At 37.2% G+C, this 26,910-nt stretch overlaps 1 protein-coding gene across 1 annotated transcript; it reads left to right on the plus strand.

The window, feature by feature from the left end:
• LOC149796759 (microsomal glutathione S-transferase 2-like) lies at positions 1-22,833 on the plus strand. Its single transcript, XM_089961415.1, has 5 exons — positions 1-218; positions 838-937; positions 18,289-18,359; positions 19,708-19,789; positions 20,361-22,833. Exons 1-5 carry the CDS (start codon positions 152-154, stop codon positions 20,497-20,499), a joined length of 459 nt encoding a protein of 152 aa, XP_089817541.1. The 5' UTR covers positions 1-151; the 3' UTR covers positions 20,500-22,833.
• The last annotated feature ends 4,077 nt before the right edge of the window (positions 22,834-26,910 follow it).

Consider the following 26,910-nt stretch of genomic DNA (forward strand, 5'->3'; position numbering starts at 1 on the left):
GATGGATAATGATAAATAAGTACATGCGTCAGTAGTTCTTTTCACGTATATGACGGCAACTACACAGCTGTTAAAACATTTGCTTAAAATTTGATTTATTTCAAAGATACAAACTGACAACTTTCCAAGGGTTGCAAAATAGCCCCCAAAAATGGCTATAGAGTTGGAAGATATAGCCCTTCTTGGGGCCACAACAATTGCGCATTCTCTTCAAATTGGTGAGTTGATGTTACACTAGTTAGCTGTTATACCTTAAATCTTGCATACTCACTCTCTCTCTCTCTCTCTCTCTCTCTCTCTCATATACACGACTGTTTTCGTTTTATGTGTGTTGTCCATATTCACCAGATGTGAATGTGTGGCGGTGTGTATGTTTTCTTTACAGTTTGATGGTTAAAATTATGCCCTAGAAACGCTTAAAATGGTTTGCCCACAAATTTTGTTTTGGAGGAGTTCTTCTGTAACTGCTAACCAGTGCTGCATACATGATTTGTGGGCCCTAGCAAAAAATTATCCAGTAGGCCCCATGAATTTCAAATTGTGACGGCAGTGGACCCCCTGACTCTTGTGGGAATCACGGGCACTTGATTCTGGGGTAAACTATGTGTACACTCACTATAGTGAGTGTACACATTAGTTTACCCCAGAATCAAGTGCCTGTGGTGGGAATCCAGAATTTTGCACTAGTTGTCCTACAGTGTCCGCGGACCTGTTGCTAACTTTGTTGCACCCACGCTATATACATGTTACACAGACAATCCAATCAGTGCACGAGTGTGTATGTGTAACACGGTAGAGTTTTGCATGTATTTAAACATTTTTAAATTCTCATGGCAGCAATAATGGCAGGGCGTGTTTGGCGCATGAGGGTAAAGCACAAGGTTGACGTACCTGAGACCAACGGCCCCCCGGAATTCATCAGGACCTTTAGGGCACAGTAAGGGTGCTTTAAGTCTGTTTTCGTCTTCTCTAATCTTATTCCTTCTACACATAGGTTCCTTCCTCGCCATCCTTTTTATCCATATCCTACTTTATCGTTTGATTGCTGTAGAACAATATCATTGATAGAACATTATTGGAAATATGTATTAGTCTCTATGATTTTATATTTTCATTAATTATGTTTTACAACAATTAACTTTACTTTTTGATGAATTGTTGTTAACGACACTTTTTAAAAACACTTTATTTGGCTAAATCATGCCTAGGAGGTAGAGTCTAAGTGCCTTTCCGTAGGATACCGTGTGCGTTTGGAAGAAAATGCAAGACTGTGATGGTGCGTGAGGAGAAAGCTACCCTGTCCATCCTTGGGTGGGTATATTTGTGTCCAGTTTAGCACAACTTCTAAGCCGTTTAACATAGAAACATTAACTTGGTTGCATTTATTAGAGGTGGCTGTTAGGTGTGCATACAGATCTTTAAACTTTGCACTGGAGGCAGACAAGAAGTGAGGATGACTAGACCTAGGATGGGAGGGGGTGAATAACTGAGAAAAACTTAGGTGTGGTGGAGCATTACTGCACATTCTAACTTTGGTTAATGACCATTCACTTTTTTGTTTGATGTGTCAGATTTATTTTTTTTACTTAGATTTATTGTTTTTACAGATCTGTAGAACAAGATTTTTAATTAAGTACATTTAATGGTTCAGATGATACTATAAAATGGTGTGTGTAAATGTGATTAGGATTTTTAACGTTGCTTTAACAATTTTTCCTTCATATCGCTACGGTGTCTGCAGTGTGGCAGTTTATAGTGATGTATGGCACTGGGGCATCATGACGCAGTTATGTAACATGATGTCCGTCTCACCCAGTCACATTATCCTGACACAAGGCCAAACAAATGCTAACACTAACCACTTAATACTGAGCGACAAGCAAGGTGGTTGCTAGTACCAATTTTATAATTCTTTCGTATGACTTGGCCCGGGTTCGAACCAACGACCTATGAGGCGGACGCTTTAACCGCTTTGACCAACGGAGCGATCCCGTAAAATGGTGTTTGAGGTGCAAGAAAACGCTTTTGTGAGTTGCCAAGTTTGAATGTGAGTCTGCTTAATCCATCCTTAAGCTTGTGGTTTATATTTACGTGGAAGCTTGGCACTGACAGGACGTATGCCTTTTAACTGTCAGTAACGGAGGGCAATATATGCTAAAAACTACTTATGATACGTTTGATATTTTCTACTTATTTTAACCGAGTACAACTTACAAACCGGTAAATAGTAAATCAGTTGCCACTAGAACAGGCAATCTGACTTTGTATTTTATAGTTTTCAAAACTTCACCGACAATTGACACTGTCCAAATGATCCAACAAACATGTACACATAAAGTTAACTTACTCACCCGTAACAGCATTAACCACTGTGGTTTGAATAGATGAACACTGGCGTGAAGACACAGGTGTATTAACTCACATGTACATTGATATGGGTTGTGTCAAAACTGTTTTGAAGTGCTTTCAACTGTTTCATTGTTTATTGAAGTTTAAGAAACTAAAATTATTGCTTCTGTAAGTAACAATTAATTAAATATTGTTACCTATTTGTATTTAAAATTCTCTAATCTAGGTCATCCTGTCAGTCAGGTATAATTAATTACAGCGTATCGTTTCTGATGTGCTCACTGGAAGTTATTTGGGTCAATTACATGGTGTAATGACCCAGAAAAGCACATAAAACTTAATATATCCAATGGCATCTCCATCCACAGACACCACTCCAAAAAAGAGAATAAATAATCAGTCAACGATTTGGTAATTCTCTCTCTCTCTCTCTCTCTGCGTGAGTCATATATATATATATATATATATATATATATATATATATATATATATAACGAAGATATTTCAGAGCTATGCTAAGAGGCGTCAAGAGGGATAAAAGGACAATATGGGAGTTCCAGAAAACGCATCCCATTTAAAATGCACGTACACACCATACATATTACTCTGTTTTAAAAAAAGAGAGTTAATTAAATATGGAAGCAGCTTGATTGAGTTAAAACCCGTCTTCAGACACAAAAAAGGTATGTAACAGTAACATATATGCACACTTATAAAGCACCCTAAACCCCAAAAGGGGACAACAATAAACTGTGTAATCTAGAACTTCCCCAAAGGGGACAACAATAAACTGAGTAATCTAGAACTTCACAAAAGGGGGGGGGGGGGGGGACAACAATAAATTGTGTAATCTAGAACTCTCCTTATGGGCAAGAGTCACTAACAATTTAAAATCGGTCTCAAACGTCTATGTTAGTAGCGTCAGTGATAACAGACCGTGCCCTCGATGACAGCTCTTAGAGCAGTCGAGATCGAGACGTAAAGGGGAAAAAGGCAAGGATAGTCACCAAGCAGGATCTTAAGTCAGAAAAGGGAGGGGTGAAGTCGTTGACATGGGGGGGGGGCGAGCAAGGAACTGCACTCAGATTGGTTACATTATAGAACACCAAGAAGTAAGAGAAAGGGCAAGCCTCATTTAAAATTTTACTGTAAAATTTTTTAAGTTTTAGGAGAAAAACTGAATAATCAAACTTTAGGATGAACAGAGTATTATCATAATAACAGGTTTTAATTTCTACCCCACCCACCCCACCCGCGGCTTTGTCCTCACGTTACACGCGTGTGTATGCGGGCCTACACGGTAACTAGCCAAAACAATGTTACCATGAACGTTCATGCGTGATGATAGCCATATCAGGTAAAGGACTTAAGCCTAGATCAGTAACCAAACAAACCGTTAATATCACACTACTATACACATATCTGCGACTGTGACATAAATTCCCGTTACGGATCACTGCCATCTCACCTATGTCTGCGTGAGTTCGAGTCTCAGGCTCGGCTAACGTGGGTACGTGAGAAAGCCTGCCAGTAGCTTCTCGTGGGTCGGTGGTTCTTCCCGGGGTTTTCCAGGGTTCTTCCTCCACCAGTTATACCGGCCGCCGTGTATAGCCTATCTTGTGCTGGAAAATGGCGTTAAACCCTACAACAACAACAACGACATAAATTCCGTCGGTGTGACAGGTACAGACACGAGTATAATGTGATTAATACACAAGTACATACACAATCACATCCACGTCTACGTCCACGTACACCATCGTTCACGTACACGATCATGATCTGTAATTACGCCCGCATGGTAAACAAACCGACCACTATTACTGGAATTTTTGTATTAAACACAACCTGTGCACTTGAGTAGAGTCCTTAAGGAATTTGACACCACGTACGTGGCTAGGCACTGAAAGACTGCCAGCAAACCGATTCATATGGATTCACAAGTGTAGCTCTGCAATATGTCAGTAAAGATGTGTTGTGATGTGATGTGATTTGGATTTTTAACGTAGCTTTAACAATTTTTCAGTCATATAGCTACGATGTCTGCAATGTGGCAGTTTATAGTGATGTCTAGCACTGAGGCATCATGCCCCACCCAGTCACATTATCCTGACACCAGGCCAACCAGTCCTAACAATAACCTCTTAATGCTGAGCGCCAAGCGAAGCAGCTGTTAGTATCGTTTTTGGAAGTCTTTGGTATGACTCGGCCGGGGATCGAACCCACGACCTCGCGCATCCGAGGCGGACGCTCTAACCACTAGGCCACCGGAGCGGTTCAGTAAAGATGTAACGGCTTTTGTATAAAAATGTATTAAATCAAGACAAAAGCCGACTTATGCCTCACGATGAACTATTTCTTTACTTGACCAACAAATTGAGTATTCTGCCGTGCCTATTATTTTCAAAGCAGAATTGAACTTCATTCAAGAGCCTGTCAAACTGACTACTGCCAGTGTGAAAAACTACTCAAATTATTGTCGATGGAATTAGAATATTAGAGACCAGTATTAGCGACATACACTTAATATTCCAGGACTGTGTATGCTTATCGTTACATAGGACCATGTATTAATGTGGAATAGTAATTCAAAGTGGCATAGTTTCTCATATTGACTAATATAGCAGCGAGGCGCACGCATGTTCTTCACCAGCGGTGTTAACTTCTTGTATTAGTTCTGTTCAGTTATTCGTTAAGATTTCTTGGTGGACTAGATAGCTACTGTTATGCTCCTGATCAAGACATTGCAGGTTCGAATTACATTCTCGGAAAATAATACTTTTATTAAATAAATGAGGAAACGTCGAGCTTATTTATGTTGGTCGTACATGAAAATGAAAGTCATTTGACGACATACGGTTGCTGTCAATTATAATTACGAGGCACGAAGACGGAATTTGATTTGAAGCAACACCCGAACCTTCTAGTCTGTTGTTTGGTACGCTTGGGATTTCGTGGGGCGCTTGCAAATTGAAACCTAATCGACACTGACTACTCAAGTCTGTTGACTGTAAGAAATTAATGTGTCACAAATTATAATAAGCAGAATGCTTATAATCTCAAAGAGTAACTGATTTGCAAGCACAACCCGAGCTCAGACTGTTTCGTTGATATCAACAATTACTGCAGTATATAATGGCGAAAAGTTCACAGAGTATGCTCTAGTATAGTAGTGAAAGGGTTATATTTATTATCTAATGCGAGAGTCACATTACCCAAACACTGGAATGTTTGTAACGTTACAGAAAAGATTAAATGATTATTTCGTTTAAATGCACGAAATAGATTTGTCACAGAGGCGTGAATGATGTACGATTTTTCAAATACATACTCGTAAATGGATCATCTTGATAGCTTAATCGAGTTAGTGATTCTGCTGAATGAACAATGACGTAAACATGGCCAAGCTTAAAGGCGCAAAAAGTTTTTGTATAATATTGTACAGGTGTGCAAGAAATGTGATCATGTTCCAAGTTTTTATTTCCAACAAAAAAAAATTGATTATATTATTTAACACTGACAATGATGATGTGGTAAAAGCCACAAGCCCGTGGATCAGTAGCGGTTGTCTCGAGATTCTGATCAGCAAAGACAACGAGACAATAAATGAGAAAATTGCAGTGGAATCGGGGGAAAACACCAGCGTACAATCATGCTCGAATAATACGAAATTTACAGCGGTACAACGAAAAATGAAGTTGCCGTATATCTACGCAGACCTCCAATGTTTGAACATACATATATGGACCGAATGTGGCAACGATTTTGAGTCAAGTGAAACATAAGCTGCTACGTAAGTCCCATGCAGATTTTGTTACTCTGTAGTCGGATGTGATATAATGATCGAACCACCCATGTTTTATCGTGGCCAGCACTCGGCTGAAGTGTTTCTTAAATCGCCCTAGTTTACATCGAAATGAACCCTACAATAGTTGTCCTAGCCCGCAGACGTGATTATGACCAACTATTACATTCTTGAGTTTTCCGTGTCCGCTCATTACTGGATATGTGATGGTCCCCAAGGGACTAAAGCCAAGGCATGTGATCGATGTCACATCAGTTGCGCGTACAGAGGAGCCGTACATAGCGCATGAAATCTAAAGTTTCTAATTTATCAAAACAAAACACGAATCCCTGTTGTGCATGATACCCTGTGTGGATATTACGTCACCTCATTATGCAAGGAATCGTTGCAGCATCGAATGACATAATCTCTAGCAACATGGCAAAATATATGACTTTTCGGCTGGGTCACCTGCAGTTTATTGATGCTCGGCAGTTTATAAAATCTAAGCTAGACAAACTCGTGAGCAACCTTGCAGCGAATGGTAATGATCGTTTTACAATCACTTGTCGATTCAATTATCACAACGATGGAACGTTTACTTTACTCACGAACAGAGGAATTTACCCGTATGAGTACATGAGCGACTTGAACAAGTTTGCTGAAATTCACTTGCCACCCATCTTGGCATTCCATGCGTCGTTATCTAGCGAATGTATCTCCGCCAACGACTGCGTAAATGCAAGCAATATCTGGTCCGCACAAACATTCAAAGTAATATCGTGCTTTTAGATCATTTACTCTATTACATGTGGAATTCCTTTCATCATGTTAATGTTCCTGCTGCATCCTACGGTTCAACCAGTTTCTACTGCAACTGGTTACATTTTTGGCGCAGTCCACATTGTGAAGACTCTACGGTCATAAACTAATTAAAACAAAGAAGCAAACCCAATAAGTTTTGTAAAACTTAACAATTTAATTATCAATGCTATAAAATTAAAATTCAAGAAGAAATTGCAGTATTGTGAATTGAATCCAAACTAATCTTGGAAAAGTTCTATCAAAATCCCAATGTATGAAAAGTTCCGTATATTTAAAAGAAAAAATACTGGTCCGCCAACAATCCTGACGTGCCAATATGAAATTGTCCAAAAACCCCTTTTAATAATTCACAATAGTTCCAAAATACATTATAATCCAATGAGCACTTTCTATTTCCACTGAATAATCCTCTCAGTATTTAAACACAACATAAAATACGTCTGCAGACTTGATGTTACAACAAGAACAAACTGAACAAATTGCCTAACGAAGGTATTTATATACTGGCGAAAAGATAAAACACATGTTATGACTGTAGTTATTACGTGACAAATTGCAAAGAACTCATATGAGTTAACCCATCCAATGAGAATTAACTTAATTTATCTAAGATACAACCTGACCGACATGTCCAATGGGAAAAAGCCCCAAACTCGTCAACATATTTACTATTCGTTTATTATTAGTAACTATAAATACGTACATAATCATCTCTTTATAGATCAATGCAAGTTTACGTTCTTAATACGTTAAAATAGAACTTATGCAAGTACACCAAATCCAGTTGTAAATAATCACTATAACTTACAGTAATGAATAAAATTTACAGTAATTATAGAAATACGTTAAACGTGATATTCGATAGGCTTACCGTCACACTCACCTTTGAACTTGCCAAAAACCTTCTAATTGGTTTTACTAACACTGAACAATCTTTTCGATATTGGCTACTGTCAGACTCTTTCACAAGTAATGACTCGCCCATATCCGTGTGCATAACGTGTTAATGTTGCTGCTGTACCGTGGTTTAATATTTTCGCAACAAAACTCGTACATGATCAGTTTGTGTTAGTCCAAAACAGACGAACCGACATGGAAGGGGTTTGTCAGATTCAGTTTCGGTCTTTTTACAGCGTGCGGAAATAAATACACATCCGTGAAATTCAAGGATTCAAATAATGAGTCAGCATTAAGCCTACGAAGTTTGTCTTGTCGTGCTCACAGGGTCAGTGCAGATACGTTTGTGGAGTTCTCCATTGTTTTAACCAAACGCAAGCATTGTGTACGAGTTTAAAGAAGTCTTCTTCAACTCATCCACGATTCTAGCAGATTATCGTTATGGAAAAACTCGTCAGGATACCCCAGGTCGACTTGATAAAAGTACCCGATATCACTGTTTTCATTATACACGCGTATGCATTTTTTCACGTCTGTATTTGGGGAATTAATCCACTGAAATCCACATAAAGGCATGATCGGCATCATCGGCCATATATAAAAATGATTGGTGTTAAGATACATGCGAAACTGTTTGGAACAGTGGAGCCATGTCCGTACACAAGCGGATTGTCGGCTGTAGCATAGCTATAGCTCGCCATGGAAATCACGCAGCGAATATCACGTTCAACAAACAGATGCAGATCAATGTTCAGTAACAACTCGAGCTCGACGCAGGTTTTATACAACAATGAGTCGCAAGTCATTGCCGGCGCAGAAAATTAGGAGCGGGATCAAATTTATAAATGCGCATGGGTTCGAGACCATATTAACAATTCCTGCGTGTTTGAATACTCGTTCCACAAGTGTGCGTTTATTCGTTCCACAATGACCTGATCGCGATGCATATTAACCTGTCCAACATAAACACACGCACATCATGTTTGTTAAAAATGCAGCAGCGGCTCCGAGAAATTCTATACTGGATCAACTTTGAACAGTTGTGGGCATGTTAGCGGTGAACGTATGTAAATATATTTAAGCACGTCTACAACATTCGCTGATGTTTTTGACGTCAATGGCTCCGCATGAATTGTTAAAATGAGGTCTCGAACCCAAAGTGGATGATACGACTTCCATCAGTCACAGAAGTGCTGAATAATGAAAAACCATTCACGATTAGGTTAAAACATGTTGATTCAATTCGACAGACTGTCACCGTTTCTTACAGAATGATCTTACAGCCACCACCGTTAGACTCAACTCGAAAATGATTTCACTCATTATCTGTATGCACCGGGGGAGTTAGAAGGTTGGCAAGGTAGTGTTACTGACCAGGTATGATCCATCAGTGCATTTACATTCTCTTACAGGCTTGATACTTCAAGACAGCCGATATGTTGTCATCTGGCAAGACAAAGTCCACCTAGCTGAGCAGTTGTGCGAGAGGAATTGCAAATCGTTCCCGCTCTCAAGGAATTTCCACCAAGTTTTATTCTCAGTTAACAGTAGTGTGGTGCCCGTACTCGTATGTACGGCAAAATATAGAACGATTAACACGTATTTGTCCGCAGAAGCAGAAGATCAGCCTGATGAATCTTGAAATCGTCCTTGGTGCGGAAAGATAAAATTTCCACAGTTATTGTTTGGCTAATCACGCTTGCTAACATTTTAGCGACAGCTTCGCATTTTCAGTGACCTAGTGGACAGTAACGGATCGCGGCTAGTTTCGCATCCATGTATTTTTATATTAAAGCTAAGCGGTTGATCCTAGCCTTCTTACCGCCTTTGATTATCCATCTTGCGATTCTTTCTCTGAGTACATGAATGATCGAGTTTAAATGATGGATGAGATCAACATCAGCAAATTGACATGCACGGATATCACCTGATGTTTTGTACGCGAAGTCGTGTTGGCAGGCTTTATAGGTGTTTCACTCGGCATTGATTGGTTGTAGGTTGTTGTTGTTGTTGTTCTTGTTGCAGGGTTTAACGCCATTTTTCAGCACACGATAGGCTTTACATGGCGGTCAGTGTTAATGGTGGAGGAAGAACCCGGAAAAAACCCGGAAAGAACCACCACCTGACTAGAAGCTACTGGCAAGCTTTCTCACATACCCACATTGGCCGAACCTGAGATTCGAACCCACGCAGACAGAGGTGAGATGGCAGTGATCCGTAACAGTGAGCGCTTTAGACCATTCGGCCGCTCAGGGTCCCGATCGGTTGTTAGAATCAAGTCGTATATCTAACCTTTCCCAATCCTGAAACAATTGTATAAAGGTTCCGGAGGAAGCAGAGATGTTTTTTTCACCACGACATTTGCTCCAGTGTGTCCAGGGTAGCTTTGCTAACGCAGCAGCCACATCACTGTCACCATGTTTTTGCAAAATCAATGTTTGCGTTTCCCGAGGCCCACAAATGCATACTTCTGTGCTCCATATCGAACACATGTTACAGCAATCAATACGTGTTTGAACGCGATTTGGATTTGTATTATGTTCTTTGTGCGACATCGCACACAATAAGAAGGCATGACTGTTTCACAGATCACCGGACGTTTAATATGCCATCACGAAAAAGAAACATCGACGACGCTTTCACAGTTAGTGACTTCTGTACGCAATCAAAGCTCAGACCACCCTAGCACAGTGACAGATCGGTTCGCGCGTTAATCATTGCTTCGGCTGGATCCGGGATAATGAACTATTGTTGAACCATATTATGACGCTGTCCAGGATTTTACGGAAGCGCTTCAGTCGTCCAAAAGGTCATCATCATCCATCATTTATTTCCTTTCTACAATCGACGAAGCCCCTGCTGTTGACGACTTTGCCTCACACTCGAGCTATCTTCTTATGTTTGATTATATAATGTTTGAAAACCATGACATCTACGCGAGAACATTTCCCCCGAGGTCGACACAAAAACACAGACATTATCTATTTAAGACAACGATACGTACATGTGCCTGAATTAATCCGGAACAACTGTAAGATGTTTTGATATCACACTTGTCTGAATAATGCAATTTAACAACCATTTGATGTATACAATGACTACTGCGAGTGATATAATAGCCAAGTATGCTGGTCGATGCCACAAAGCTGCCCAGGACTAAGTGAAACTTTTTACCGGCTTTAGAGGTATCCGCGAACGCGTCTGAACTATGTTCATGACATGACAGGCCGGGAAGATCTCACAACGGGTATTGAACAAATATTTGTAACTGATGAATCCCACGCTCAAAACCGCATAACACCACCAAAAAAACATGCCTCTGAAACTACCATTACAAAAGAGATCCTGGTCCGATTGTCAGGACAGCAAGAGCCATTGAACAGTTACTAACGTAGATTGCTGTAATCAAACAACGCCCATAGGCGGCTGTGGACCCTGTGGTCCAAGAAGAACACTCGTTCACAGACTGTACAACCAGATATAAATGCACTCGGGTATTGTTTTTACAAAGATGAAGTTGAATTCATCGGCAAATCCACACCGAGTGCATTCTTCTTAGATTATGTTAAAACAGCATTGGCTCAACTAAGAAGAGAAAAATATTGACTGATATTCAACAAAGACGCTCTTGTCTAGTAGCAGGTCTTGAGTGGAAACGAGAACCATCGTTTCTTACATCATTTTTCTTACCTCCGAAATTTAAGAGTTTTGTAACGTGTTACGCACTTCGGAGAATGAATATTTGATAACAGAACTGTTCCGATAAGCAAAAGTACATATTAACGCACTTTTTTTTAAAAAGAGACAGCTCCGGTGGCCTAGTGATTAGAGCGTCCGCCTAGGATGCGGGAGGTCGCTGGTTCGAATCCCGGCCGAGTCATACCAAATACTGGCCGCCATGTATAGCCTATCTTGTGCTGAAAAATGGCGTTAAACCCCACAACAAAACAAACAAACAAACAAAACCAAAGACTTAAAAAATGGTGTTAACAGCTGCCTCGCTAGGTGATCAGCGCTAAGAGGCTAGTGTTAGGACTGGTCGGCCTGGTGTCAGGATCATGAGGCTGGGTGGGACATGATACTACATGTCTGCGGCATGATGGCAAAGAGCTAGACATTACTATAAACTGCCACACTGCAGACATCGTAGCGATATGGCTGAAAAATTTGTTAAAGCTACATTAAAAATCCAAAACACACACATACACTTTTTGGAAAGAAATGTGATTCGTTTAACATTACTTCCAACAGATATATTAGAGTCACTTTAGTAACTCATGAAATTTAACAAGGTAATTGTGTGGCGAGTTTGGAACTAATTTGTTGCTCTTAAAATACAGACCTAACCTCAGAGTTGGTCGGCGTAGAAGAGTAAATCACCAGATAGTATAGTGCATATTTAGCGGCTATGGTTCAGAGTGGTGAAGTTGGTGCCCATTCAGACCATCATGGCTATTTCTGCGAGACAAAAATTTGATGCAGATATATTTCAGTTGTGTAATTTACAGAAAAATCACACTTTTTGTTCACTGGAAATTCCTGAACAAAATAAAAACTGCAATCTGTTCGGGCCAATCTGTTTGCAACTTACCGGTCAATCCTTATTTTTATAAATTTTCCAGGTGGTGTGAACGCCAGATAATGTAAGAAATCGGCAAACATTCTAGATATGATTCGTAGGAGTCACGAATGTTAGTTGCCAACATACGACAATTCACGTGAAGAGTTTTAAAAAGCATCCAATATTTTCCCGTTTTTCTATTCCAAACGTTTTGACGTAAGGTGGTTATCTTAAATTACTTTTGACCAATTAGCTGCTAGCATCCCATATTCAGTTCCCTAGAAAAAATATGGATGGTTGTATAATACTTGCATTGTATTTCCCCCATGATCAACCCAGCATGCCAGCCTAATAGTTTTACAATGGGTAGAGGTGGGCAATTAGACAAAATATCTATAGTAATATTTTCCAGCAATTAAAAAATAAATCCGCGTCAGGGTATCATCGAGCATCTTCAGTCAGATACGATATCAAACCCTGACCACAAACGTTCTGGCATAGATACCTTTTGAATTTCTTAGAAACAACGCTGATCCCCTTGGTTGCCGTTACTAAACAAATAGACAAACCTTAAAACGACTTCGCGTAAAAAGAAAAAGATCGGCTGAACGGAATTGACAAACCAAAAATAGTAAACATCCTTTCATGATGGCCTTTCAATTTTATTCAAATAAAATATGCAAGTTATTCTTAAAAATAGAAAATCCTTAAAACTACTCCGCGTAAAATGGTGAACAGACACTCGTCATTCATTTTGCTAGAAAACATTCTTGCATACAAGTAGTTGTTAAACCAATATTAAAACAACAACTTTTCATAAACGGCAAAACAGAATTTATCTGAATTTGACGATCATTTCTTTCATGAAGACTTTTGAAAATTCGATAAATAGTTCCGATTAACCATCAATATGCCATATGCTACTGAAATATAGAAAGAAAAAACATTTAAATGAGACATGTTTAGCAGGTTTTGAGAAGTAGGTGTTTAAAGTTTTTTTTTAGAAGTTGCTTTTACAAAAAAAGAAAACATTTAAACGATTTATTGTTAGAAATCGCTGAACTGATTATTACCACAGTTTAACAGATAGAAGTGTGCCATAAAGGCCCTGCATATTTAAACAAATTATGCCAACTCGTCATTAAATGTAGCTACAATTGATAAAAGACTGAAAATTAAAGAATGAATGAACAAGTTTGAAAGTTTAATAAACAATACAAGATATGACCGCGGTTACTAAACTGGACAGCCTTTTAAAAGACTTCTAAAACAACCAGAATTTGACGAACTTTGAATGAAATCAACCTGGCAAACTTCTTTCAAGTTGTACTGATAATGCTAATATTATATTAGATACGGCAGCTCTTATTTAAAAAAAAAGAAAATTCTTTACATGTCAGCAAGAATCATTCTAACCCAGATTGCATGGCCTGATGGCCTGGCATTTGGAGGATCTGCGGTAGCTCAGTGCTTAAGGTGTTGGACTCGCGACTAGAAGAGTTGGATTGTACTCCAACCAACATGATGAGCCCGGATCGGCTGCTGTAGTGTGTCCTTAGGGCAGGCGCTTTGCTCTACCTGTCTTGACACGATAACCTTCAAAGCGTTCTTGTTCCGTAAGTCATCAAAAACAAAACCGTATCTTGTATTGTGGTTTTAAATAAATACCTGGAAAGTGAGAGATCTTATGTCAACTTGAGTCTCTTGTCATTGTGGGGTTTCTTTTTATTATTCCAACCTGTCTAAATGCAGAAACCTTTCGAGATGCCAGTATGTTTCTATTTACATGCTGACAACTTTATAAAACATTTCATACTTTAAGAAGTTTGCATTTGCAATGATGAATAAAATTTTGCTGGCATGTTTTTGTTCCAATTGTACATGATCTGATTAAATTGTTATTTGGATAGTTATATTTTGAACATTTTATTTAGTTTCTCGATTTTTGGTTCTAGAATTGTTATTTGGATTATATTTTGAACCTTTTATTTAGTTTCTCGATTTTTGGTTCTCGAATTTTTGTTTTGGTTAAAACCTTGTTAGCACGGTTTATTGCTGAAATTGCTCGTATGAATTAGGCCCTGAAGTTATTTTAAATACATATTCAGATCACGACTGGATTAAGATTAGTAGTGGCCTAAAACTAACTGGAGGGAAGGTCGCTTATCTGTAACATCAATGTGCAATGTAGGGCATACAAAAGGGCCTAAAAGAGAGCGTGGTGTTATAACCTTATTGCAAAATGGATTAAATGTAAGGCATACAAAAGTGCCTAAAAGAGGGCCTGGTGTTATAACCTTATTGCTCCATGGATTAATCTGGCCTATATACAGATGATTTGATTCTGTGCTATTTAATGACTTTTGCAAGCTTGATCATGTTTATTAGACTTTCTGGACATGACATATTATTCCAGTAAGTTGCAAGCTAGTCTGTATTGAGAGATTTAAAAAAACAAAACATTTTGGTATTGAAAGTTCCTATATAAATGCCCGCCTTCTGTCACACATAGCCAGTAACATACCAATATGCAAATTTCCGATAGGTTTACGTTTTTTTTTTTTTGAACATTGATCTCATAAGTCAGTATGATTAAAGTAATGCAATGTAAATTGCTTTTCTAAGATTTGAACTATACTTCCCGTCAGTAATATCGTCTTTACTGCCGAGTACCTATATGTATAATACAACGTAAGTGCCAAAAAGAAAATAACAACAAAAGAAACAAAATATAATTATTAAGAATCATTATATGCATGTTCTCTTTATAAATACCTAAATACCACTGTTTTTCATAGATCTATATTTTCTGTACCTTTCTTGTCATCTACTGACTTTTTACTGTCATTACGACACCATTATCATCGATACTTTGACTTTGTTCCTTCGTCGAAAAATCAATTATTTCATTCTGTTTTATTATACAGATGACTTGTGCGATCATTACAGCTGTTTACTTTAAATGACACCATGACGAGGCAAAATATTTAGCGATAGGAATGTAAAGGATAATATTTTCTGACATCTAGATGGACGATTGAAATGTAAAGGGAGATCTATTATGAGATCAAGATGGACGATTGAAATGTAAAGGGAGATCTATTATGAGATCTAGATGGACGATTGAAATGTAAAGGGAGATCTATTATGAGATGTATGTGGAGGATTGAAATGTTAAGGGAGATCTATTATGAGATCTATGTGGAGGATTGAAATATAAAGGGAGATCTTTTTTTGAGATCTAGGTTGACAATAGGAATGTAAAGGGAGATCTTATTTTGAGATCTAGGTTGACAATAGGAATGTAAAGGGAGATCTTATTTTGAGATCTAGGTTAATAATAGGAATGTAAAGGGAGATCTTATTTTGAGGTCTAGGTTGATAATAGGAATGTAAAGGTACATATGTTCTGAGGTCTAGGTTGACAATATGAATGTAAAGGTACATATGTTCTGAGGTCTAGGTTGACAATAGGAATGTAAAGGTACATATGTTCTGAGATCTAGATTGATAATAGGAATGTAAAGGTACATATGTTCTGAGATCTAGATTGATAATAGGAATGTAAAGGTACATATGTTCTGAGGTCTAGGTTGACAGTAGGAATGTAAAGGTACATATGTTCTGAGATGTAGGTTGACAGTAGGAATGTAAAGGTACATATGTTCTGAGATGTAGGTTGACAATAGGAATGTAAAGGTACATATGTTCTGAGATCTAGATTGATAATAGGAATGTAAAGGTACATATGTTCTGAGATCTAGGTTGACAATAGGAATGTAAAGGTACATATGTTCTGAGGTCTAGGTTGACAATAGGAATGTAAAGGTACATATGTTCTGAGATCTAGATTGATAATAGGAATGTAAGGTACATATGTTCTGAGATCTAGGTTGACAATAGGAATGTAAAGGTACATATGTTCTGAGATCTAGATTGATAATAGGAATGTAAAGGTACATATGTTCTGAGGTCTAGGTTGACAGTAGGAATGTAAAGGTACATATGTTCTGAGGTCTAGGTTGACAGTAGGAATGTAAAGGTACATATGTTCTGAGGTCTAGGTTGACAGTAGGAATGTAAAGGTACATATGTTCTGAGGTCTAGGTTGACAGTAGGAATGTAAAGGTACATATGTTCTGAGATCTAGGTTGACAATAGGAATGTAAAGGTACATATGTTCTGAGATCTAGACTGATAATAGGAATGTAAAGGTACATATGTTCTGAGATCTAGGTTGATAATAGGAATGTAAAGGTACATATGTTCTGAGGTCTAGGTTGACAATAGGAATGTAAAGGTACATATGTTCTGAGGTCTAGGTTGACAGTAGGAATGTAAAGGTACATATGTTCTGAGGTCTAGGTTGATAATAGGAATGTAAAGGTACATATGTTCTGAGGTCTAGGTTGACAGTAGGAATGTAAAGGTACATATGTTCTGAGGTCTAGGTTGACAGTAGGAATGTAAAGGTACATATGTTCTGAGGTCTAGGTTGACAGTAGGAATGTAAAGGTACATATGTTCTGAGATCTAGGTTGACAATAGGAATGTAAAGGTACATATGTTCTGAGGTCTAGGTTGACAATAGGAATGTAAAGGTACATATGTTCTGAGATCTAGGTTGACAATAGGAATGTAAAGGTACATATGTTCTGAGATCTAGGTTGATAATAGGAATGTAAAGGTACATATGTTCTGAGATCTAGGTTGATAATAGGAATGTAAAGGTACATATGTTCTGAGATCTAGGTTGACAGTAGGAATATAAAGGTACATATGTTCTGAGGTCTAGGTTGACAGTAGGAATGTAAAGGTACATATGTTCTGAGATCTAGGTTGACAATAGGAATGTAAAGGTACATATGTTCTGAGATCTAGATTGATAATAGGAATGTAAAGGTACATATGTTCTGAGATCTAGATTGATAATAGGAATGTAAAGGTACATATGTTCTGAGGTCTAGGTTGACAGTAGGAATGTAAAGGTACATATGTTCTGAGATCTAGATTGATAATAGGAATGTAAAGGTACATATGTTCTGAGATCTAGGTTGATAATAGGAATGTAAAGGTACATATGTTCTGAGGTCTAGGTTGACAGTAGGAATGTAAAGGTACATATGTTCTGAGATCTAGGTTGACAATAGGAATGTAAAGGTACATATGTTCTGAGATCTAGATTGATAATAGGAATGTAAAGGTACATATGTTCTGAGATCTAGATTGATAATAGGAATGTAAAGGTACATATGTTCTGAGGTCTAGGTTGACAGTAGGAATGTAAAGGTACATATGTTCTGAGATCTAGATTGATAATAGGAATGTAAAGGTACATATGTTCTGAGATCTAGATTGATAATAGGAATGTAAAGGTACATATGTTCTGAGATCTAGATTGATAATAGGAATGTAAAGGTATGTTCTGAGATCTAGATTGATAATAGGAATGTAAAGGTACATATGTTCTGAGATCTAGGTTGATAATAGGAATGTAAAGGTACATATGTTCTGAGGTCTAGGTTGACAGTAGGAATGTAAAGGTACATATGTTCTGAGATCTAGGTTGACAATAGGAATGTAAAGGTACATATGTTCTGAGGTCTAGATTGACAATAGGAATGTAAAGGTACATATGTTCTGAGATCTAGATTGATAATAGGAATGTAAAGGTACATATGTTCTGAGATCTAGGTTGACAGTAGGAATGTAAAGGTACATGTGTTCTGAGATCTAGGTGGACGATAGGAATGCAAAGTGAGATCTGTTTTGAAATCTGGGTGGATGAATGCTTATCAGATAGTAATTATGAATGTCTGATGAATTAATACGTTTTGCTAAATGCACAGAATTTCCAAATATTCTTTTCTAGCCAAAATACCATTGAATGGGCTCCAGTTTTTCTACCAAGCATGTGGATGTGTGGCATATTTTTTCATCAAGGTAACAACCCTCACCCCACAAAAAAATGCACACAATTGTGGTAAAGATGCCTACATTTGTATTATAACTGCTTTTAGAGCATTTGGTTTTTACGACTGGTGAAAGGTTTTGGGAAGGGTGATAAAACTGCAAATTGTTTTGTTTCGATTTTTTACCCAGTTTCCTAAGACAGATGTTGATAATACCTAAATGTAAGACGCATACAGTATTGTACCCAACACATAATACCCCATTGTAAGATGCATACATCATTGTATCCAACACATAATACCCCATTGCAAGATATATACAGTATCATACAAAACACATAATACCTCACTGTACAATGTATACAGTATTGTACCCTATGTTAAAACTGCCTTACTCAAAAATTGTTCACTAAATGTATTGTATGAGAAAAAAAATCATACCCAACCTCAACATTTAGATTGCTTCCCATACATACTGTCTTCTCTATTAAGTAACACAATCTGTCTCCTTCTCTCTTTCAAGGGGGCCCGAGTGGCCGAGTGCTCTAAAGCGCTGTCCGTTACGGATCACTGCCATCTCACCTCTGTCTGCGTGGGTTCGAGTCTCGGATTCAGCCAATGTGGGTATGTGAGAAAGCTTGCCAGTAGCTTCTCGTGGGTCGGTGGTTCTTTCCGGGGTTTTCCCAGGTTCTTCCTCCACCATTAATACTGGCCGCCATGTATAGCCTATCGTGTGCTGAAAAATGGCGTTAAACCCTACAACAACAACAACTCTCTTTCAAACATCGTAGTCAAATGTCATAGCTAGTTGATATACATTTTAAATGTATATGTTCATTATTTTATTCCTTCCTTTTCATGCAGTTAAAGTTGCAGAAATGGTGTGTTAATATAATCATTTCCGTAAATCGCAATGGAAAAGCGAATCACCTTCAGTGGTTTTCTTTTCTGAAATATATAACCATAAGGGAAATTAGTAACAGATTTCCGTTGCAACTACGAAATCGTCAAAATATCAAAACAGACAGTGATGTTACTTCTTCAGAAGGGAACCTATTTTTTTAAAGTTTGAGATAATCGTCCTTAACAAACCTCGTCTGAAATCTTTTATAATAATAAAAATAATAATAATATAATAACCTTCCTCATTATCATCATCAGTTGTTTGCTAACTTAGACTCTTAAACTTACAAATCTCAGTCTCTGTAACGGAAAAGAGACGGGGATCTTCCAGCATCTTCTACTGGATATTTCTTAAATCTGCTTCATGGTGACAATATTCAAAGTGTCATTGAAATTTAGTTATACAAAAAGTTATTGCCGATTGTGAGATATTATGTGTCTATATTCTAATTCTAGCTTTTTATGTAAATTTTCAGGCATTGCTGCAAGTCTAGGGGTTTTATATATTTACTACAGAGAGAAATATTTTATGGGATACATGCAGGATGCTTCTAATAGGTACGTGGAGGGAGAGGTCAATTATTTTCCACTTTAAAATGCAGATCACGTCGCCAGTAAATCTCCATGAGCAACAGTGCAACCATCATTAGCATCCTCAAATACAAAACTCCCAAAGTGATCCCCGTTTAAGGAAATAAAAGTAGACTTTCCTTGGCATGATAAAGGTAAATTCTGGTGAATTTAAACAGTCCTGGATCCACAGTGTGTCTACCTTGCCGTTATTCTTTCATTGTATCCATCAAAAGGAAATTTAAAAAAGTAATTTAACAAATTTTAAATAATTTTTTTAAAGAAATAATTAACGTTGTCACCTGGAATATTTTAATAAGCAAAGCCATTTTAAAGTTGACATTTATCAGTAAGAAAAATGTCAGACATTATACTGTATACCATTTTATGGTGCATTCAGAGTATTAATGGCAGCTCCCATAGAGTGTATTTGGAACACCCTTATTGTATTATTATTATTATTATTATTGGTGTTATTATTATTATTATTATTATTATTATTATTATTATTAATGTTTTTGTTATTATTATTATTATTATTATTTTATTTTTATTAAAGGGTCCCTGGATTTTTTGGTGGTGCACGTTGCATCAAAGCCCTGACAGCTCTTGGGATGGTTGGAATTATCCACACCCTTGTCAAGACACACTTTGGAGTTGACCTTGTCACACAAGTGAAGGACACTTTCTTCCAATGAACTTGCTCCAACATTTCTCATTTATTATGTCCAGTGAACCAGTAATATGACCTTTCCTGAATATGTATATTAAACAAACAAGATGTTTAAACAGAGTCAGTACAATGCATTCAGCTTTCTTCCCAAACATTGTTTTCCAAAAACCTAACACCTTTGATGATCTTTTTTTCTTTACTATTGTTTTGTTAATGTTTATTTCATTCTTGTCTGTTATCTATTCTTATCCTTCCTTAAGCATTCATTTTTTCACCAATTTTATCTTCAAAACTTATTTTGTTTTTCTTTCTATCCTACTTTCTTTTACCATCAGAATTATTAAGTTTTGTTTTATTTTTCTTTAAAAATTTGACTGAACAGGTCTCCAATTTGGTGGTAAAACTCTTTTCACTATAATTTCCAAAATCTTTTAATTTACTAAAAGACTCAGAGTATGACCTGATCTGTAGATGGGGCAATCAAAGTTCAAATTAGAGCTTTCCTTCATATTGCAAAGGAAACATTTTTACCAAAGTATGAGGTCATACTAAGGCTATCATTGCACAAAGTTTTAAAATATAAATATAACAAATAAAATATAAATATAACAAATGAAATATAAATGTAACAAATAAAATATAAATGTAACAAATGAAATATAAATGTAACAAATAAAATATAAATGTAACAAATGAAATATAAATGTGACAAATAGGTTACTAATACTGTGCCATACTAAATAAATTTAGATGTTATAAAAATGTCTTTGTTCTTATTGAAACAAATGGTTTTGAGGTGATCAACAATTTGTCCACTGCAAATAATTACAAAAATTCTTGCCTTACAAGCAAATTACCATAAATTTGTACCAGTCATCCACAAAATCATGGCAAGTTTAATGGGTTATATGATAGAGTTAATTTTGCATACATGTATTCAGGTATGAAGCTATTTATAGACTTTTATATTCAAGATTCATGTTATATCATACCATCTGTATAAATCACATTTTATTCTGCTATCTGTATATATCACATTTTATTGTACCATTTTTATATATCATGTTTGATTGTACCATCTGTATATATCACATTTTATTGTACCATTTTTATATATCATGTTTTATTATACTATCTGCATATATCATATTCTAGTAAAGTTAAGGAATGAGGCAAACAGATCAGGTTATAACATGAAGCATTCTTTATTTAGACTCTTGAACTTCACAGTTGACCTCACAATCACTTTGTGGTAGGACTGTATAATTTACAGCATCATTTTGTCATTGGTATTGTTTTTGGCAAAAACAAGAAGTTTTTTTTTCAAACTGCATATTAACTACAATGGTTGGTTGCATGTTCAGTTAACTCAAAGCATATCTCACTTAGCAAAACTAGGTCACAATGACTTACCAAATTTTTATAAAATATGTTTCCACATTTTTCATTTAGATTTATTTTTCTGATATTATTTGTTGGTACAAAGGAAAATTTATAAGTGCACTAATATTGATAAACAATCTGCACACCCTTCAAGAAAATGTCACAATGCACACCCTTGAAGAAAATGTCACAGTGACCTGTTTTGCACATCCTGTGATTGTTTAAAGGTTGAGTTTAATTAGGAACTAGTAAAGGAATCTTGTTAGAGTCATTGGTTTTCTATCCAAACTCAATTCAGATCCAAGAGACCTGCAGTATTTACACATCTATGTTAATTATAAAAACTACCAAATAGAATTTCAAGAGTAAAAAGACAAACCCAAATAAATCGTTTATTATGACGGTTATTTTAATATAGTATATCAGAGTTGTATAGCAGTCATAGTTCTTAAGTAGCTTATATAATAATAATTTTTAAGTTTTGTTCCAAATAGCAGATTTTTCAGTCTTGTGATAGTTAAAGGTTTTATTGTTCGATAGGATTACAATGAGAATAGTAGACATTAATCTGTATAACATGAATTAAGACCACAAATAAACAGTCAAACTTATGTTAAGCAACCACCTGAGGGAGGTAATAAAATGTCCTTATACAGGTGGTGTCTTGCTGAGGTAAATTACTACTATGATTAGATTTAAGAGGTCTAGAGAAAAAGTGTCTAATCAGACAGGTGGTTGTTTAAAGTCATGGCCTATAGGACAGGTTTTTCTGAAGTGGGACCTGTCAGGCAGGTTTTTCTGAAGTGTGACCTTTCAGGCAGGCTTGACTGTATTCTGAAAACAATGAACCCTGCTTATGCTTATCTCCAGTATTATACATCCCTGATAACTGCAGATTTAGAATTGTGGCCATCATAGCTGTCATATAATGGATTTGAAATGGAATATTCCAGATTAAAGCCCAGTTCAACCTGAATATGTTGTCCCTTTCATGGCAAAATTAAATACATTCTAGTATATAGTATGATAGATTGAAAAGTTAGAGGGAAACAAAATATACAGCACATCTATATGAAGGCATACAAAAGTACTATTTTATACATTAGTAGTCTCCCTTCAGCAGCATTTTTCTGTATATGCACCAAACTATGATGCTGAGCCGTCTTCTCACTAACAAATTCACCTTTGGAGCCGACCACATTTGGTGGCAACAAGGCCAGATACAATGGCGTCACAGTTCCTGAAAGTATGAAGATGAAATGAATGGAGGTGGAAGCAAATTCATTTTTTAAATTCCATTCTACAATGATATGGTCACAAAGTTGTACACCAATGAACTTTAACCTCTTCAAGATTCAGGATTCTTTGAATGGTTATCTAAACCACTGGCTTTTAAAATAGCAATATTAAGAAAATACAAGATCCGTCGATTAAAGTGCATACATTATATATTTTGTTTATACCAAATGTTGTTTGGGGTCCTGATAACTTTCTCATGGGTCCCTGTATAGCCAGGTGATCTAAGGCACTTGCATTTACAGATTACTCATGCATCTCATCTTTGACTGTGTGAGTTTGAGTCTCAGACTGACAAATATGGGCATATGAGAAAGCTTGATTAGCTTCCTGTGGGTCAGTCATTCTTCAAAGGGTCTTCCTGGGTTCTTTCTTCATGAAATATACTGACTGCAATATATAGCAGTATATGACCTTCAATGTGACACACTGCACATTTTCTGCCAGTGAAACTTAAAACATATATATATATATATATATATATATATATATATAATTTTCTAATGTTACAGCTCTATGGTCATAAAGTAAGTAACAGAAAAAGCCAAAACCCAAATTTTTGTTAAAATTCAACAAATAATTTACATTCCAAGAATACAAAGTGAAAACTTATAAAGTAAATTATTGTGAATTAAATCCCAGATAGCTTTCAAATTATATCACATGGCTAAAAGTATAGAGTATTCTATCTGAGTTCCAGTGGTATTCCTAATAAAGTCCAGATTTTAATGTGCCGATGTGACAACAGCCTTGAATGCGATAATATGCCAACAGTCTTGATGTCTAAGAATGATATAATCCAGAATGTCTTTAAATGAATTCAGAGTAATCCCAAAATAGTGATTTTATCCTATAGTCAATGATCACTTTGTAATTCCAGTGTTTAATTAAAATAAATAAATCCTCCCAAATAATGAACAAAACTAAAAGTCTTTTTCCACTAAAGATGTTTAAGATCAGAATAATACATTCTGTTAATCACTACCTTTATATAAAATATAAGACACAATAACAGAACCAGGATGAGGCTAATTTTCCCATTAAATTTGTCAAGATCACTTCTGGAAACTTTCAGTGTCAAGAGGCTTTATAAAAATGTTTACCAAACAAAATGATATTATCTTAAAGAACAAATCCACAGTCAAGGACAACATTAGTTATTTAATGTGTTATTTACTAAGTGACCCTTAACAATCTATGATCATAAACATTTACACACAATTTGGGTCTAAATAACAATTTTGACTTTCCAGCTAGCCCAGTACGCTACCATCTGACTTTGAAAAGTTATATATATATATTTTTTTGAAATGTTTCCAATCGACTGGCACATTTACAATAGTCAGACAAGAAGACGGGAAAATGGTATGGTTTGAACTTGGAGTTCTCAGTGGGTATATCACTCGATTTTTTGCTGTGTTGAAGAAATTCTTCTTGTTGGTGGCTGTTGTCTTGGAACCATTTTTTATACCAGTGTGTCCATAAGGTAAAGTGAAGTGGTTGGGAAGCCATAGTCTCTTCTGGTAAACGATTTATTGGACTTTTTCCAGAGGCCGACTGACTATTTGGTGAGTGGCTCAAAGTACAGTCTTGTGCGGTTCATAGGTGGTCACTCTAAAGTTTCCATCCTCTCCAGACTGCAAGGATTCTTTCAATACCCCTAAAGTTAACCACTGACTGGTGCGATAACAGAGTCAATCCTTTCACTTTACCCTCGGTGTGAACTTCTCCTTGTGGGTTCTGGCATTCGTAACCGTAATTTTTGGGACCGCCACTAGCAAAACTTAGAATCTGGTCGTTGGGTGCTCATCCGTCCAGGCTCTTAAATGGTCTCCTTCCATGTCAGGGTGACGATGACCCAGGCGATCAATGTAGATGCAACTGTTTGTGTCAAAATATAGCACACGATCTCCTAATTGGTGTAAAACGGTATACAATTTTAAGCGAGCACGGGCTGTCACGTAAGCCACAATGGTGACATTTCTAAATTTGTCGGCCTCAACAAAATCCAGTGCTTCGTAATTGACTAAGATCAAGTCTTCACGAAGGATGTCCACGTGTTTCATGGCTCTAATTTTCTCGTGAATCAACTGGAAGTAGCGTGAAGTTTCTATGAAATACTCCGTCATGGGTAATCACGGTCGTTGTGCCATTTTGCCCCATAAGCAATTCAACATCACTTTAGAAAACGATCGCCTTCCTTCGTTTTTCTCCACGTGGTCTAAAGTGATGACTTCCTGCTCCCAGTATTTCTCTTTGAATTTCATTTGGTACTGTTCTGGCTTGGGAAAGTGGTAAATTTCGTACACTAGTAACTGGCATCCCAGGTCCAGAGTTTTGAACAAATCCACACTGAATAAACGTTCCCGTCAAGGCGCGTTCTTCCTGGGTGTGGTGACAAGGATGGTCTTGGTTGCACTTTTCGGCAAAAGTACGGCACAAGAGAAACATAAGTTTTCCTTGGCAATGGTGAGGTAACACGGGATGATACAAGTTCGTGGGAGGCAAGACTTTACATTTATTCAATTCTACGTATCGTCAAATGTTGTCCAGATTGATGTGTTCCGTCAGCAATTGCGAGTGCCCTGCGGAAAAGTGCAAATATTTGCACACATAAGGATACAACGAACACACATCCAAATATTAGATTTCTTCTCCTTATCCTCGTCGGTGCGGTACAGCAAACAGGTGGCATTCGTCAGTCCTCTGTACAAACTGTCCCGCGGGTTCAGTGGGTCCACCAACTTGTAACTTTCTACGACACGTTTAAACTCGGGGTCAGATTTCAAACGATCGTACTCGTGCTCCCACATTTCCACCACTTGGTATCCTTGCTGTTCTAACTTCAAGCGCCGCTGACAAGTGGCCTGGTACAAGCCTTCCATGGTCCATTGTAAAAACTGATTTTTGGTGTCACGTTGAGGGTAGCAGATGGGACATCCGTGAAATAAGCACCCGTTTAACTCGTACACGATCTTGGAGTTTTCTAACTCTCAGCCATCTGTTGAATACTTTCCGATGTTCTTTGAAGTCTAATTCGTTGCGGGCATGTTAGATCCATTTGTCTTCTTCATCGTACAAGTAATGTAATCAGCGTAGAGCTTTGACCGAGTATTGACGTTTGACAAAGTTCGTCGTTTGAAGGCTTATGACAGCCAGGGTGTTTTCGGGCATGAACGGTTGGCGGTACACAAAGAAACACGCTTTGACAATGGTGAAGGGTTCTTTCAAAGGATCGATCCCTCTGTGCTTCATGAACAGTTCTCGAAATTTTCTACAGCAAAGCCGTAAAATGTCCACGACCGGTCAACACTACTTTAACATTTCTTCCTGAAAGTCGAATTGATCCGACGTGTGAGTGTGGTACTAAGCGTAGAAAGCTTCTCGTTGTTCGGTGCGCATGTTGTCGGGGTCGTAGTAGTTAGCATCAGGCAAATGGGGTAGAACGACGTGTTGATTGGCTTCAGTATTGAAATAGTGCGGGAAAATAGCTTTTGACCATTTCTGTCATTCCAAATGTTTTAGGCATTCGATTCAAAGGCATGGCCAAGTAACTCATCGAATCTTTAAACTGCACTTGTCCCACTTTCATGGAACAGATTTCGGCTCCCTTTTAAAGTCACTTCTGGACTTCGGTACTTTGTTCCGTATAGTATCTATGAAGAAACTGTCCATCGTATCCCGAGAAATTGTCATCCATCACCGTGGCATTGCGATGACAATCTCTGTAATATTTGATGTCCTCTTCTCTCCACTT

Source organism: Sinohyriopsis cumingii, chromosome 6, assembly GCF_028554795.1.
Source record: "Sinohyriopsis cumingii isolate HCF-2022 chromosome 6, ASM2855479v2, whole genome shotgun sequence".
Lineage (NCBI taxonomy): Eukaryota > Metazoa > Mollusca > Bivalvia > Unionida > Unionidae > Sinohyriopsis > Sinohyriopsis cumingii.

Coding starts and splice junctions, on each gene's coding strand:
- LOC149796759 (XM_089961415.1), top strand. CDS start 152: ATGGCTATAGAGTTGGAAGATATAGCCCTTCTTGGGGCCACAACAATT. Junction 18,360..19,707: donor TGGCATATTTTTTCATCAAG/GTAACAACCCTC, acceptor GTAAATTTTCAG/GCATTGCTGCAAGTCTAGGG. Junction 19,790..20,360: donor ATGCAGGATGCTTCTAATAG/GTACGTGGAGGG, acceptor TTTTTATTAAAG/GGTCCCTGGATTTTTTGGTG.